This window comes from Leptonotus elevatus, chromosome 7 (genome assembly GCF_054856555.1).
Source record: "Leptonotus elevatus isolate MCC_2025b chromosome 7, RoL_Lele_1.0, whole genome shotgun sequence".
Lineage (NCBI taxonomy): Eukaryota > Metazoa > Chordata > Actinopteri > Syngnathiformes > Syngnathidae > Leptonotus > Leptonotus elevatus.
In genome coordinates, this window is record NC_141245.1 from 3,365,617 (window position 1) to 3,379,847 (window position 14,231).

General features: G+C 42.8%; 1 protein-coding gene across 3 annotated transcripts in view; it reads right to left on the reverse strand.

Moving 5' to 3' along the window:
• The window catches only part of LOC147170387 (uncharacterized), a 40,647-nt gene extending 27,185 nt beyond the window's left edge, over nt 1–13,462 (reverse strand). For all 3 annotated transcript variants that reach the window (XM_086080369.1, XM_086080368.1, XM_086080370.1), the window contains exons 1-6: nt 13,321–13,462; nt 12,967–13,050; nt 12,653–12,764; nt 5,942–6,155; nt 5,641–5,805; nt 51–158 (exon numbers count right to left, since the gene is read on the reverse strand). In XM_086080369.1, coding sequence (XP_085936495.1) covers nt 51–158; nt 5,641–5,805; nt 5,942–6,155; nt 12,653–12,764; nt 12,967–13,045 — 678 coding nt within the window. In that variant the 5' untranslated portion in view covers nt 13,046–13,050; nt 13,321–13,462. The remainder of the gene's footprint in view (nt 1–50; nt 159–5,640; nt 5,806–5,941; nt 6,156–12,652; nt 12,765–12,966; nt 13,051–13,320) is intronic.
• Between the last annotated feature and the right edge of the window lie 769 nt (nt 13,463–14,231).

A 14,231-nucleotide genomic window follows, 5' to 3' on the forward strand; every position in this document is an offset into this window, starting at 1 on the left:
ACCATATGCACCAAGCGCAAATGTCTATAAGCGTAATAATTGTACTGCACCTCATTTTCCAAGATTTCATCACCATCATCTAAGCCAGGCACGTTGAGGTACACTTTTTCTTTCTTCTTGAAGCTTAAAACACTTTCAGTACCACTGTTGCGCAGTACCTGACAAGGAGGGAAATAAAAATTAACACTATAAAAATACAACACAGGCACACAGCATTTGCTGTTAAAAAAGCATGAGCCTTAAATATAAATAACAATAAATTTGGTATAATGCATACTGTTAAGGGCTTAAGCCGAGCAAAAGGCAAATAAACCCCTCGACCAATTATTCACAGGGCGCACATAGAGACAGACGACCACACTCACATTCATTTACACCGTCAGAGTGGGAACTGAAACCATGCTGCCTGCAACGATGGCAGGAATGTCTACCACTACTATACGATTATTAGACACTCTGTGTGTAGCAACAAGATTTGAGGTAAAGTCAAATTGATTAAATTGCCCCTTAAAGGGATACTTGATTCATTTAGCCATTTTCAGCAGTAAGAATTAATTTGATAACTTCATTATTTTTCCATGTACAATTAATACCTTTAAAACACATTTTGCCACTTGGTGTCAACTAAAAATGACATCCCGCGTGCTCAGGTCTCAGGCTGTGACCAATCACAACTCAGTTTGCGAACGTCACATGACCAAACCCAAAAAACAGGTGAGCCGTGATTTATATTTTGTTGTGTTTTTTGGAGCGATTAGGTGTTTCGCTTAAAATTGGTTTATCAGAATTATGGCCAGGCAAGGCAGTTTTATATCTATAGTATGTTTCAGACACAAGGTAACTCAATGTGCTTTACACAAGCAAAGATACAACACGTACAAGCATCAGCAAACATATCCGTTACTGACATTTGGAAGCAAAGCAGAGAAAACAAAAATAGCGTACACAAATTACTAAAAAGAACATACATTGACAACGTTAAAATAAGTTAAAAGCTTAAATTATTAAAAGTTCAACTGAAAATATTTTAAAAAAAAATGTTTACTTCGACACTATACCTGCATAAAATACCTAGATACTGGTACTGAAACAGTACCTTGACAAAAATCTGAAATCAGCAAAATTAAAACTGACAAAAGTGCTTCAAATTATTATTATTATTATTAAGTGAAAACATTAGGATACGCTTGAAAAACACATTTTCAACACCTGAATATTTGCAGACATTTAACCACAATTGAACATAGACATGATGTCTGGCTTAACATTTTTACATTTCTTTGGCCATTTTTAAATTATTCGCTAGGAAAACAAGTGTGCCAATATTCTCCTCAGACAGCCTACAGATGAAACCCAAAGTGCTGAAAACTCGTTCTGAAGCACGGCTTGAGGCTGGAATGCATATGTACTGTTTGGCAAAATGTGCATGGGCTGGCAGAGTAATCGAGTGATTCTTCCACCAGGAGAATGGATCTTCAGAGGCCCTTATCTCTGCCATTTGTTGATATCATCCAAATTCCCTTCTCAGTTTGTCACCAGGAGACATGGACTGGCACTCCTGCTCCCCAGCCACACCTGCAGCTTTTAACACTAACCTCTTTGCAGCTTTGATGTCAGTCAGCAGGCTTTTCAAGTCTGATTTTTTCATTTGGTTTGGTTTTGCCCCACATTGTTCTTACTGATACTGCTGCTCTGCTTCTTGGACCTCTGGCTGTGGTGGTAAATCATAAATTTTCTGCAAAAGTACTGCCTTTACGTCTTCCTCCATGGTGACAAAACTATTCTTAAACCTTGGATCCAAGAAAGTTTCTGTGTTAAGCATTTTGTCCAACACTCTGCTTGCATATCTTTTTGTGAAGTATTTTCTTATTTTTTCTTTTCATTTTACGTGAAATAGCACTTTCAGATTCTTTCAAAAATGAATCTCATACTTATGTTAGTAATGAAATGTATCTTCTGCCCTGATTTAGTCATAACTGTTTTAATGTCCTCAGTAGAGCTTTGTTCTGCGGATGTATCCTTGTGAGTGTTATCGCAATTTCTCCAGGTGCAGTCATGACTGAATAACTTCCTCTATTCCTCAAATGGGCTTTGTTCTGTGTTTGAATGATGTCCTTGAGTTTTATATCATGTCTAGTCAACTCCGGTTGAACTGTTTACTGGAAACTGTGTGGTACGGCCCTTCAAGATAGTATAAGAATATTGTAAGTCCTCTGAAATCTTCGCACTTGTGAGATGCTGCAGCCATTGTCTGTAACTCACTTGTGCCCGGAATGTTCTGTAGAAAAAAAAGCTTTGAAGGAACTGTTCATCGATCTCCAGCCTGTATTCGGATAACCAACATTCTCACTACCCGAAAGGAAACGAACACGCGGAGGAAAATATCTACTCCACAACAGTAACAACCAAATAAATAATATAGAGCAAACTTGTCATTACAGTCAGAGATGCTTTTTATCAGTCGGTGTTATTTGTCAATTTTCTGACTTTTTTATGTTTTTCTAAGTTTCATCAAAGAAATGGGGGGGGGGGGATACAGTAAGGAGCTGACATTTCACCAGGATTGTTAAAATATGTAGATGTTCAAAATGGCACCATGCTGCAATTTCTAATTATTGCAAGCAGGTTGGAGAGATTCATACTAAATTATTGTAATAATGCCGGGTTTTGGCTCATTGACTTCCATTATAAATCACAGTTTTTGATATGCTGTAAACCTGATGTGTTATAATGCATTTGCCGCGATTACTGATGTAATCTGTTCTTTGACGAGTCAAAAATATGAAAATAGAGGAATTTGTGTGTTGAGTGTTAACACCCAAAATCCACTAGGGGCCACCATAGGCTAATAAATGAATTTGCTTGCGAAAGCCCGCTTCAGATTGGTCAAAATGAATGCGATAAAAACGGTTGGCATTACAAAAAGTTTGATGTCGATGTGTCTAAGCTCACAGTCAGTCTATTTGGGCATGCATATTTACAAGTGTGCACAAGACAATAATGCCCACAAATGCAAAAAAATGCACTTGTTTATTGTTATTGTTTGAATTTCAACTCTTACTGGTTGGGTGTTTGAATTTCTTTACTCTTATTGGTTCTGGGCATTTTGGGGTTGTTGTTCTTGCGATGATCACTACTTTGCATTTCTTCCAACACAACTGGTAGCAATGGCTAGAAAGACTGCATTGAAAGACGCGATTCGGTTCATTTTAGAAAGTACTGATTCCGAAGAAGAATTTCATTCGTACGCTTGTTCAGAGAGCTCGGAAGAGGTTGAAGAATCTACTCTTGGACTTTGGATGCCGGAGGAGGAAGAGGATGATGACAATGAATACGGAGATGAGCATGACGAGGAGCGGGATGTGGAGGCAGATGATGGCGGAGGTGAAAGCGAGGAGGAGGGGGCCGGAGATGAACATGATGGGGAGGCAGAGGATGATGACAATGAATACGGAGATGAGTATGACGAGGAGCGGGATGTGGAGGCAGATGATGGCGGAGGTGAAAGCGAGGAGGAGGGGGCCGGAGATGAACATGATGGGGAGGCAGAGGATGATGAAAATTATGGCGATTAGGGGGAAGAAGATAGCGAGTGGCTCTCAAAAAATAAAAAAACTATTATGGTCTACTACTCACGAGGGGGCCACACATTATGCCCTCCTCCCTCCCATTCCTAACCCCGTCCAACCCTCTACGCAGTAGCCAGAATCAGCGTTTGATTTATTTTTCAACAAGGGAATCATACAGCGAATTTTGGACATGACAAACCTCCAAGGACGCAGGCTAGTCACTTCTTGAAGCACACTGACTGTCGGGGAGCTGCGTGCTTACTTGGGGCTGCTGATTCTGGCAGGGTTATACAAATCGCAGCCCATATTTTCAAAAACTATGGCCCATGGACGCTTCTGCCAAATCAACCGGACAATTAGGTTTGATGACAGACTCCTTTGGCCACAAGATCACCACCAAAATAAACTGTCCCCTATCAGCGAAATATGGAATATGTGGAACGCCCTCTTGCCGAAAATGCACAACCTGGGGAGGGTTAAATGCATTGATGAGCAGCTGGTCTCATTTGCGGGCCGCTGCTCATTTGCCATCCAAGCCAGCTAAATATGACCTTAAAATATGGACCCTGTGCGATATCAGCAATTCATACGCCTGGAGCATGCTGATGTACACAAGAAAGCCTGCTGGAGGACAGAGAGAAAATAACCAGGCAATGAGGGTGGTTTTGGACCAGTGTTCCCCAATGGAGGGCCACATAGTGACCACCGATAAATATTTGTTACGTCTTTCCCCCTGGCGGCTGAACTTAAATTTTTTTTTTTTTTTAAAGGCATTGGTAGGAACATTCCGCAAAAACAAGGGCTTTCTCCGCAGCTTGTGAAAGTGACTGGCAGAGAGGTCCTTTCCGGCTTTTTTGCTTTTACAAAAGATCACACTTTGGTCTCCTACGTTCCAAAGAAGGGGAAACATTTCCTCATCTTGAGCACGGGGCACCAAGAACCGGAGGTGAAGGAGACCGGAAAGAAAAAACCCAAAAAGTCATTCACGACTATAACAAGTCCAAAGGTGCTGTGGATCATCTGGACCAGGCATGTTTTGCACATCAAGGTTTCTCTTTGTAAAAGCTGTGTATCAAAGCTGTCTTGTCATCTGATTTTTATTTTTTGTGTGTGTGTGTTTTACAAGCCTGTGCCACATACTCCTGCCGCCAGCGGGCACAGAGGTGGCCCATGTGCGTTTTCTTTCACATGCTGGACATTTCTTGCTACAGTGCAAAATGCATTTGTGCTTTTCACCGTGATTTACCCTGAATGGAACCAGAAGAAAAGCTACAAGTGGCGGCTCTTCCTTGAGGAGCTAGACAAGGCTCTAATTTGGCCTGAAATTGTGAAACGGGAAGCACCGCCTTCTACTGAAGGCTTGGTGGAGAAGGTGCAGCATGACCCCCGTCTAACCACAAACAATGTGGCCTTTGGACAAAGCCACTTCTGGTTTCAAACGTTTGCACAAAATGTGGAACTTACATTTGCAAAAAACACATCAAGACCCATTAAATGAAATGTTAAATGAAAAAAAAGTAGTTCTGGTGTTGAATTAGTCGTAGTTCTTCGTTACAGTAACTGGTGTTTCATGTTCATGAATTCTGCATATTTGTTCGAAAGTGTTACTCATAAATTCTGTCATCAAAACCAGTTATTGTGACTTTGACCTTCTTGTTCTAAAAATGTTTTCTTGTTACGACTTATTGACTTATTCAAGGATCTAATTATGTTGTATGAAATATTTTACTTTCATATATATGTATATATATATATATATATATATATATATATATATATATATACACATATACACATATACACAGCATAGTTAATTTTGCTGTTAGCATAATACTGCTATTATTGTCCATAGGGGGAATCAAAACAAAAACAAACAAACTATATAAGTATAGATAGAAAAAAAATATCTATATATCTATATAGGTATAACTGTGCCATAACATAGTTTTTTTTGCACTTTGGTGGTTTGAGGAGTAATCTACCCATCTGTAAACATTTGGCTGAACTCCAAATTGCAACGTAACACTATTTATATTTGGACAACGCCATGATATAATTTATTACAGATTACCCCAAGAGGCCCAGGAGATGCTTTGAGGGGTTCCAGTCCCGCAGACCCGAGAGAGCGTGGGAATGCAGATCCAGAGATTGGCCAGAGGACAGGAGCATCAAGACCACCGAGAGGAGCCAGGCTTCCAAGTGGAGGTGGCAAAGACCCCAATGTTGGACCCAGGCCCTTCAAAATAGAGAGCAACAATTACAAAGTCAAAAGTTTTCACAAATCATCGTTTTGTTTTGAAAAAAGTCTTACTTAATATTGTTCAATGACGGTACTGTGCTGTAATAAAAATTGGAGAACTATCGGTACTCACTCCACTTTTGGCTGAATTCTTCTTCTTTTTGTCCTTTTTGTCCTTCTTTTCTTTCTTTTTCTTCTTGGGCCCTGTGCCCCCAGCCGCAGCAGTGCTTTGGAGGCGTTCGCGTTCTTGGATAACGAGGCGGCGGTAGTGCTCATCGCACGGGTGATCCCAAGTGGACGCACCAGAGGAGAAGTTGTAATAGTAAATGTCTTCTGTAACATCTTGGCTGCAGCAAGGATCACAAGATGACACAAAGATGACATAATTCACAGACACCATGGTGTTCCACACTTAATTGTTTTTTTAATCCATCAGGAGCTGTGGTTTGGGGTTTTAACCAAGATGATCATTATTAAGGAAAAGAGCTTGGTTAACAACAGTTACGTATGTAACTACGGTTCTATGAGTCCCGAACGACCGCCAGGTGGCGGTGCTGAAACAGTACGGAAATACCCCGTACATGCGTCACTTGAGAAAGAATTCATAAAAGGACATTTCCAGAGTTCCGGTTGACGTGATCCTCATGAATAAAAGAGGATAGCAACCGGAACACAGTCTCTCAGAACCTTCTCACGCAAATCAACACGAGGGCTCTGAGTGACAAGCAATGCTGGCAGTCGTTCAGGACTCATAGAACCGTAGTTACATACATAACGAGGGGTGTTAGAAAAAATCAATTCGGCAATATATTGCGATATTACAGCGTGCAATTCTCAAATCGATTCAATATGCGGTCAAATCGATTTTTTAAACATAAATTTTTTATGGGAATATTCCACAAAACGTCTTACTTAGGTTAGGATTTACACACTAAGCATAGAAGAATGTTTTATTAATGGAACATTAAGCCTTAATATTTTATTTCAGTGCTGTTCAAATGTGAAACAGACTGCAACCTGACTTTTCAGATAAATAAAAATAATTTCATACAAATCTTACAGTGTACATGTACAAGTTTACTGATTAGTATTTTCTAAATTTGAGGAAAAAAAAATCACAATAATCAATTTATAGATTTGTATCGGGATTAATCGGTATCGAATCGAATCGTGACACGAATTTAATCTTTAGGTACTAGGCAATTCACACCCCTATACGTAACTGTCATTCTATTTCGTCCCTACCGACCGCCAGGTGGCGGTTCTGAAACAGCACAGAACGCCGAATACCAGCGATGTCACGAAGACCCTGCAAAATGTACCTCACAGAGGGGCCTCCGCAAACCACATCCAGTGAATGAGGAGAGGTGACATCCAAACTGTAGAATCTGGCGAACGTGCAAGGCGACGACCAAGAAGCAGCCGCACAGATGCTGGTGGAGTGACTGCGCACCCCAGGAGGAGGGGGACGACCAGAGACCCAGTACGACTGCCGAATCACATCCCCGATCCAGTGAGAGAGGCGTTGCTTGGAAACAGCAGCTCCTTTAGTCGGGCCTTTGACACAAAAAGCTGGGTGGATGTACAGAAACATGCCGTAGCATTCAAATAAGAGCGGAGCGCCCTCACAGCACAACAAAGACTTGGAGCGTCATCCTCATCTGTCAATGGTGAAGTAAAACGAACGAGACGAATAGGGTGGTTGGCTTGAGAGCCAGACAAAAGCAAAATTTGGCCACAATGTGACCCCTGCCCCGTCGGGGTGTCAACAAAAGGCACTTGGGGCTAACAGCTAGGGTGTGGACATAAGGCAGCATCCCATTGGCACGAAAGAGAGAGATGAGGCGCATCTGTCCTGTGTGGGGATGGCCGAACAGTCATGGAGGTGGTGTCCAAAAGTCTGCTGAGAGGAAGCGGGAGAGGACTTCTCCAGGTTGACCTTGAGTCGAAGTTGTGACACATGCTGTAGAAGCGTAGATGTGTCTTGGAGTGCCTGATCCCTGGACGGTGCGCATATCAGCCAGTCGTCCAAGTAAGGGAGCACTTTCACCTTCATGCCACTCGTCTGCAGGGGTGAAAAGGGCCGCCTTGTAGGCAAATCTGAGAAACTTCCTGTGCTGAGGAGCAATAGGGATGTGGAAGTAAGCGTCCTTCAGATTGATTGACATGAACCATTCCCCTCAGGCGATCGTCCTCAACACAGCGGACGTTGTCAGCATGCGGAAGGCTAACACCCTGAGGTAACGCTTGAGACCCCTCAGATCCAGGATAGGGTGTAATCCCCGTTTTTTTTGGGAATGAGAAAGTAGGGGGAGTAGAATCCCCCTAGATGAGCCAAGGGATCTACTGCTTTGATAGCGGACTTGGCGAGGAGGGTCGTTTCTATTGATCTAGAGATAGTGCCTTTTCCGTGTCGCTGATAACAGTCTCTCTGACCCGGTTGGAGAGAGGGGGCCGGCGTCGGAACTGAACCCTGTACCCATGAATCAAGGTTGAAAGCACCCATGTGTCCGAAGCGAGGGCACCCCAGTAGTTGAGCTGCCGACAGGAAAAGTAACCAACTGCCGGCCCCTCGGGCTAAATCCCTGGCCCTCCCGGATTTAGGGGTCCGGGAGGGACGAGAGGTGTGTGTAGTTCGGGGCTGACCATGGAGCCATCGGCCAGAGGGACGAATCTCACGGGTGATCGTGACCTGTCCCCGTGAGGGACGACAAATTCCACTGAAGGCTAGGGCATCTCACAGCCTCTCTAAGGACTTCTTCAGGGGAGACGATGAGTGAAGGCACAGAATACTCCACATTAGGTCCAAACCAATATGATTAAGAAACCGCATGTTTTCCAGAGCACGGCCGCCCGCTGGGAACCAAGGAAAAACACTAGAATTGTACCAACAGGAATGAAGGTCTGTCCAAAAAAAAGACGAGATTCCGGGATCCAAAAAGACTGTTGAGTAATCCATTTGAGAGAGGCCACACTCACAAGGAGGCTGAGAAAAGACAGACGTGTCCAACTTTAAATGTTGGAAAGCGCTAAGCATAACAGTGTGCACCAAATCCGCTCCAGCTGAAAAACTTTCAGAAGGAAGAGAAGGTGGGGAAGAGGAAACAGAGTCCATCCCCGAATATGCCTCAGAATACCAGATGGAGACGGCATCCTCTGCAACATCGTCAGCTTGGGAAGGCAATTGGAGTGTTGCATGGCCTCCTCTGCAGAGGGCAACGCCACCGCAGAGGCCTGAGAAGCAAAATGGGGTTGATTACCCAACTGACCCTGTATTGCTAGCACACTTGCCTCCAAACGGCTCAACTGCAAGGCAATCTGAGAGTCCGCCAGACTCTTCTTACTCCGATGATCATGGCCAACAGGTGAAGCAGGCCTGCGTTTTGCCCGACCCCCGGTCATTGCCACCTCCGACGATGACTGCCCCTTGACAGCCGCTGCATCCTGGTGAGGCGCAACATCAGTTGTACAGAGTACAGACCGCCGCACAGCGATCGCTACTGCGCGACAGTCAAGACAGCAGTCAGTGCGTCGCTCTTCGGACAAGTAGGAGTCGCCACACTGCTTACAGCAAGCGGCGTCCTCCATAGCAGCCACCAATCGACGCGCAATGAGTGTGTGCAAGTCAACAGCGCAATGAGTGTGTGCAAGTCAACAGGTTGCTATCTTCGTGTGGGAGAGGAGGCGAGAACCAGCCTCTTCACCAACGGAACAAACAAATCCACAAAGTACTCACAGAAACACGTAAGTGTTCGTTTGTGTCGTCATAAACTAGCAGATATTATGGCAGACAATTACAAAGCAAGCAAACAACATCAAAGCCGATGGCGACTCACAGACGGAGCTGTATAAGTTGTGAGGCAATACAATCTAGGAAAGGATACGAAATAACTATACCATCACTAGCCAGTTGCATTCAAAACAAGTAAAAAAAAACGTAGGCAAGACGGCAACAGTTGCTGACATACACTATAAGCACTCACAAACTTGAAGCTGTACTCATCAATGAGTCGCGGAAATCATGGAAAGATGGAAGGGGAGCTCCAGCGTCCATACATATATTTCAAAAGCTAAAAAATACACTGAGCCGTCACAGCCAAGGGGGGCAGGAAAAACCCGCTGTCCCGACCAACAAGATCACAGGCCACCAGCGGCGGCCATGAAAAACAGCTGTAAACACCGTGAGTGAACCGCGCGAGAAGGTAAAAAGAGACCGAGTTCCAGGTTCTATCATCTTTTATATATGTGGATCACGTCAGCCGGAACCCTGGAAATGTCCTTTTATGAATTCTTTCTCGAGTGACGCGTGCACGTGGGGGATTTCGGTACTGTTTCAGCACCGACACCTGGCGGTCGGGAGGGACGAAATAGAACTCATAATAACTTTAACTGCGAATGTGCTGTGCGTGCATTGCCAAATTTGAACTTTTGTCCTTTAAAAGGTATCAATACACCGTGTTACATATTATAATGGGAAAATTATCTTTTGTTTTTTTCAGATTTTTAGTCTCTACAAATGGCACATCATTTTCAAGTCACCAACTGGAGAGAATTATTTGAATATTATGTAAAAATAAATAAATAAATTATGGACAGAATTTCTAGGCGCAGCCGAGGCGTTGAGGGGGTCCGGTTTGGTGGCCTCAACATTGCATCTCTGCTTTTTGCAGATGATGTGGTGCTGTTGGCTTCTTCAAGCCGTGATCTCTAACTCTCACTGGAGCGGTTTGCTGCCGAGTGTGGAGCGGTTGGAATGAAAATCAGCACCTCCAAATCCGAGACCATGATCCTCAGTCGGAAAAGGGTGGCGGTGCTCTCTCCGGGTCGGGGATAAGATCCTGCCCTAAGTGGAGGAGTTCAAATATCTTGGGGTCTTGTTCACAAGTGAGGGCAGGATAGAGCGGGAGATCGACAGACGGATCGGTGCAGCATCTGCAGTGATGCGAACTCTGTATCGGTCCGTTGTGGTAAGGAAGGAGCTAAGCCGAAAGGCAAAGCTCTCGATTTACCGGTTGATCTACGTTCCTACCCTCACCTACTATGGTCACGAGCTGTGGGTCGTGACCGAAAGAACAAGATCCCGGATACAAGCGGCCGAAATGAGTTTCATCCGCAGAGTAGCCGGGCTCTCCCTTAGAGATAGGGTGAGAAGCTCGGTCATCCGGGAGGGACTCAGTGTCGAGCCGCTACTCCTCCGCGTTGAGGTGAACCAGTTGAGGTGTCTCGAGCATCTGGTTCGGATGCCTCCTGGACGCCTCCCTGGAGAGGTGTTCCGGGCATGTCCCACCGGCGGGAGACCCAGGAAACGCTGGAGAGACTATGTCTCTTGGCTGGCCTGGCAACGCCTTGGGATCCTGTCGGAGGAGCTGGCTGAAGTGGCTGGGGAGAGGGAAATCTGGGCTTCCCTGCTAAAGCTGCTGCCCCCGCAACCTGACCCCGGATAAGCGGTAGATGATGGATGGATGGATGGATGAATAGATATTAATACGTACTGGGATTGAATGTCTGCATTCGAAAAACACATGATAAAGACATCCCTGGCATTGAAACCTCAAACCTCCCAATAATAACAGTATTTTTTTCAACAATAAAAACAAGGTCCAAATTATTATGCACAGCAGTGTTTCAAGACATTTTACTTTTTAACATATGACAGCATCTTTACATTTCTTGCATCCATTGAACGTTTTTGGACAGCAGTTTGTGCTTGAATTTATTTGTCAGGTTTGTTAAAAACATTTAAATTATTATCTAACAGTTGATGACAAAATTATGTTGAGTGCCATTTGATAAAAATCATAGAAAAACATTTACATAATAATTTGGAACACGATGTACTTCCCAGTTGACGCACAACACAGATCTCATTGGCTAAATGCTAATAAAGTCCAACCGACTAATCACATTTAGTTTATTTACATACATCCACATCACACCCTTGTATCCTTCTAAAGGTTTCAAGACAATGTGAGAAAATTATAACGTACAGTAGAATTAAAACTGTGACCAGTGCTATTTTAGGGGTACAGAAATATTAAGGAGTGCTTCAACAACCAATTCTTGTGTGCGTGCCTTTTTTGGGGGGGCTGAAAGTTGAAGGTCATAATACAGGCAGATGTTTACAAAACAGCACAGAATTAAATCAGCGGTTTCATTACATTCTACGCAAGTCACATATGAAAATAGTGGTGATATATGGAATAATATATAGTATAAATGTACTCAGTCAGCATTCTATGTAGAACAACTAACACTAACGATACTGTAATAAGAAGCTTGTTGGTGGCCTGCTGCTGACATCTTTCTGGAGATTGTAAAAAAACAAAAACAAAAAAAAAAGTCGAATATGCTCAGGCACTGTCACTCTCAGATGTCTAGACTAGAGTGCCTCCAAACCCAAGACTGTAAGAGGGAAAGGTTGCTGGCCAGAAGGATTAAATTATGTTAAGAAAATCATGTTTTTCAGGTAAAATAGGAAGCAGATTACAGTTTTTTTTTTAATTAATCACAAATCTGCCGAGTATGCTAACAGATGGTAGCAGCCATAAATTATTTGAAACTAAGTCGTAGCCACAACATCGATCTCAAAAGTACAAACAGCTTTTTTTTTCATCAGAAATTTTTACATTACATTGGAAGTGCATGATGTGTTGCAAAATTTGTGTCCTTCAAAAAATGGATATTGAATGCTTAACCCGTTTAATCCAAAACATTCCCCTGCAAAATGAGTGGATGAATTTCATTCCGCAGACCTCCCTAGTCCATAATATGTATGATATAATTTGGTTTTTAGTCTCTATCAAAATCCCATAGGAACTTGACTGTAGTACATCCCCTGACTTACCAAGGCTTCCACTCCGGTGGAAGAGGGGCAACAATTCCCTCCCTGGCCAGCCACATGAGCTCTGTCTCATTGTCAAGATCAATGCCTATCTCCTTTGCATACTCTCTGATTTCTGATAAGATGGGGAAAACAACACATAAAGGAGTGGAGGTTAAAATTAAAAGAATTAATGTTATGTAAAACTTTGAGCTTGTGACAGTCAGGCATGACAAAACAAAAGACCAATAAATACATTGTTTGTATTTATCTCCAATGCATTAAGACAGAATTCAGTGTAGTGTACCATTTTATCTTAACATGCTATCTATGTGTACCTTGGTCCGAGGGATTATAGTTTTCATCAAAGTCCTCCTCAAGGATGAGCTGGTCTCCAATGACCATAGGCGCACTCATGATTACTGCGAGCAGAAATATGTATCAAAAGAACTCGGTACCGTTTAAACACAATGTGTGAAATAATGTGTCCGAGGTCAACATGTAAATATAATGAAAGGTAATACTTTGATGGCTTATATACAAGGATTTCTGCGAATGAAGCTGTAGACTAGAAAAGGGAAGCGTCTCAAAATACATTGACTTAGGTAGGCGCCATTTAGCTACGGCTAGCTAAGTAGCTGCAAAAAAGAAAAAAGAAGGGGAAAAAGCTTGTGAATCACAAAGGATCTTACCTTGAAACTATCCGACTGCCCTTTGCCTCTCCTGATTCTGTCAGCTCACAAACCTGGGCATTGTTTTTGCTAAGGGTGCAAAATGAAATGCTTATAAGAGGAACATCTCCAAGGACGCTTCCCTGGTTTCCTGTTGACGGCGAGAAATAGTCTGTTATTGGCTGGGAGCGTGAGACATTCAGGAAACACCGTAAAATATTTCCTGCCATATTTACGTATTTGAAGTCGTCTGTTAATAAACGGACAAAGCAAAATCACGAGAGAAAAAATGTTTCTGGTCTCTATTCATTTACTTCAATATCTTGGGTGAGGGTTTTTAATGTATAGCTCATATATAAATACCATTCATCAAATATGGACATACTCCGAGAACACTGCTAGTGTAACACGTTTTTTTTGTCAATGTGTATCTTCATTTACTTGCAATTGATTAATATTTGTTTTGTGAATTATTATTTTTTGTATTGTATTCTTACATGGTAAAGAGTTTTTGTACTGAGCATGTCATAAGCGAGAGAGTGTGTGAGAGAGAGAGAGAGAGAGAGAGAGAGAGAGAGAGAGAGAGAGAGAGAGAGAGAGAGAGAGAGAGAGAGAGAGAGAGAGAGAGAGAGAGAGATGTATTAAAGCGAGCCTCTTTCGAGAAAGGAAAAAGGAAGAGTTGAATAAACAGAAATGAGCTTGAAATCCTGTCCTGCCGTGTTAGGTCCATTTAGCAGGGAAGACGCCAGAAAACGTTAGAAACTTGAATCTTTTTTAACCCGCCCTTCCCCAGCCTCCGGAAACAAGAACAATACCTTAGGGTTACATTAGCATAATAAAAACATACTTTTGCTTTAAAAATATACCTAAATCCTCATTCTAAATCATATTTACCAACAAATGAAGTACAAAAAACAATCTTCAGTGGCCGC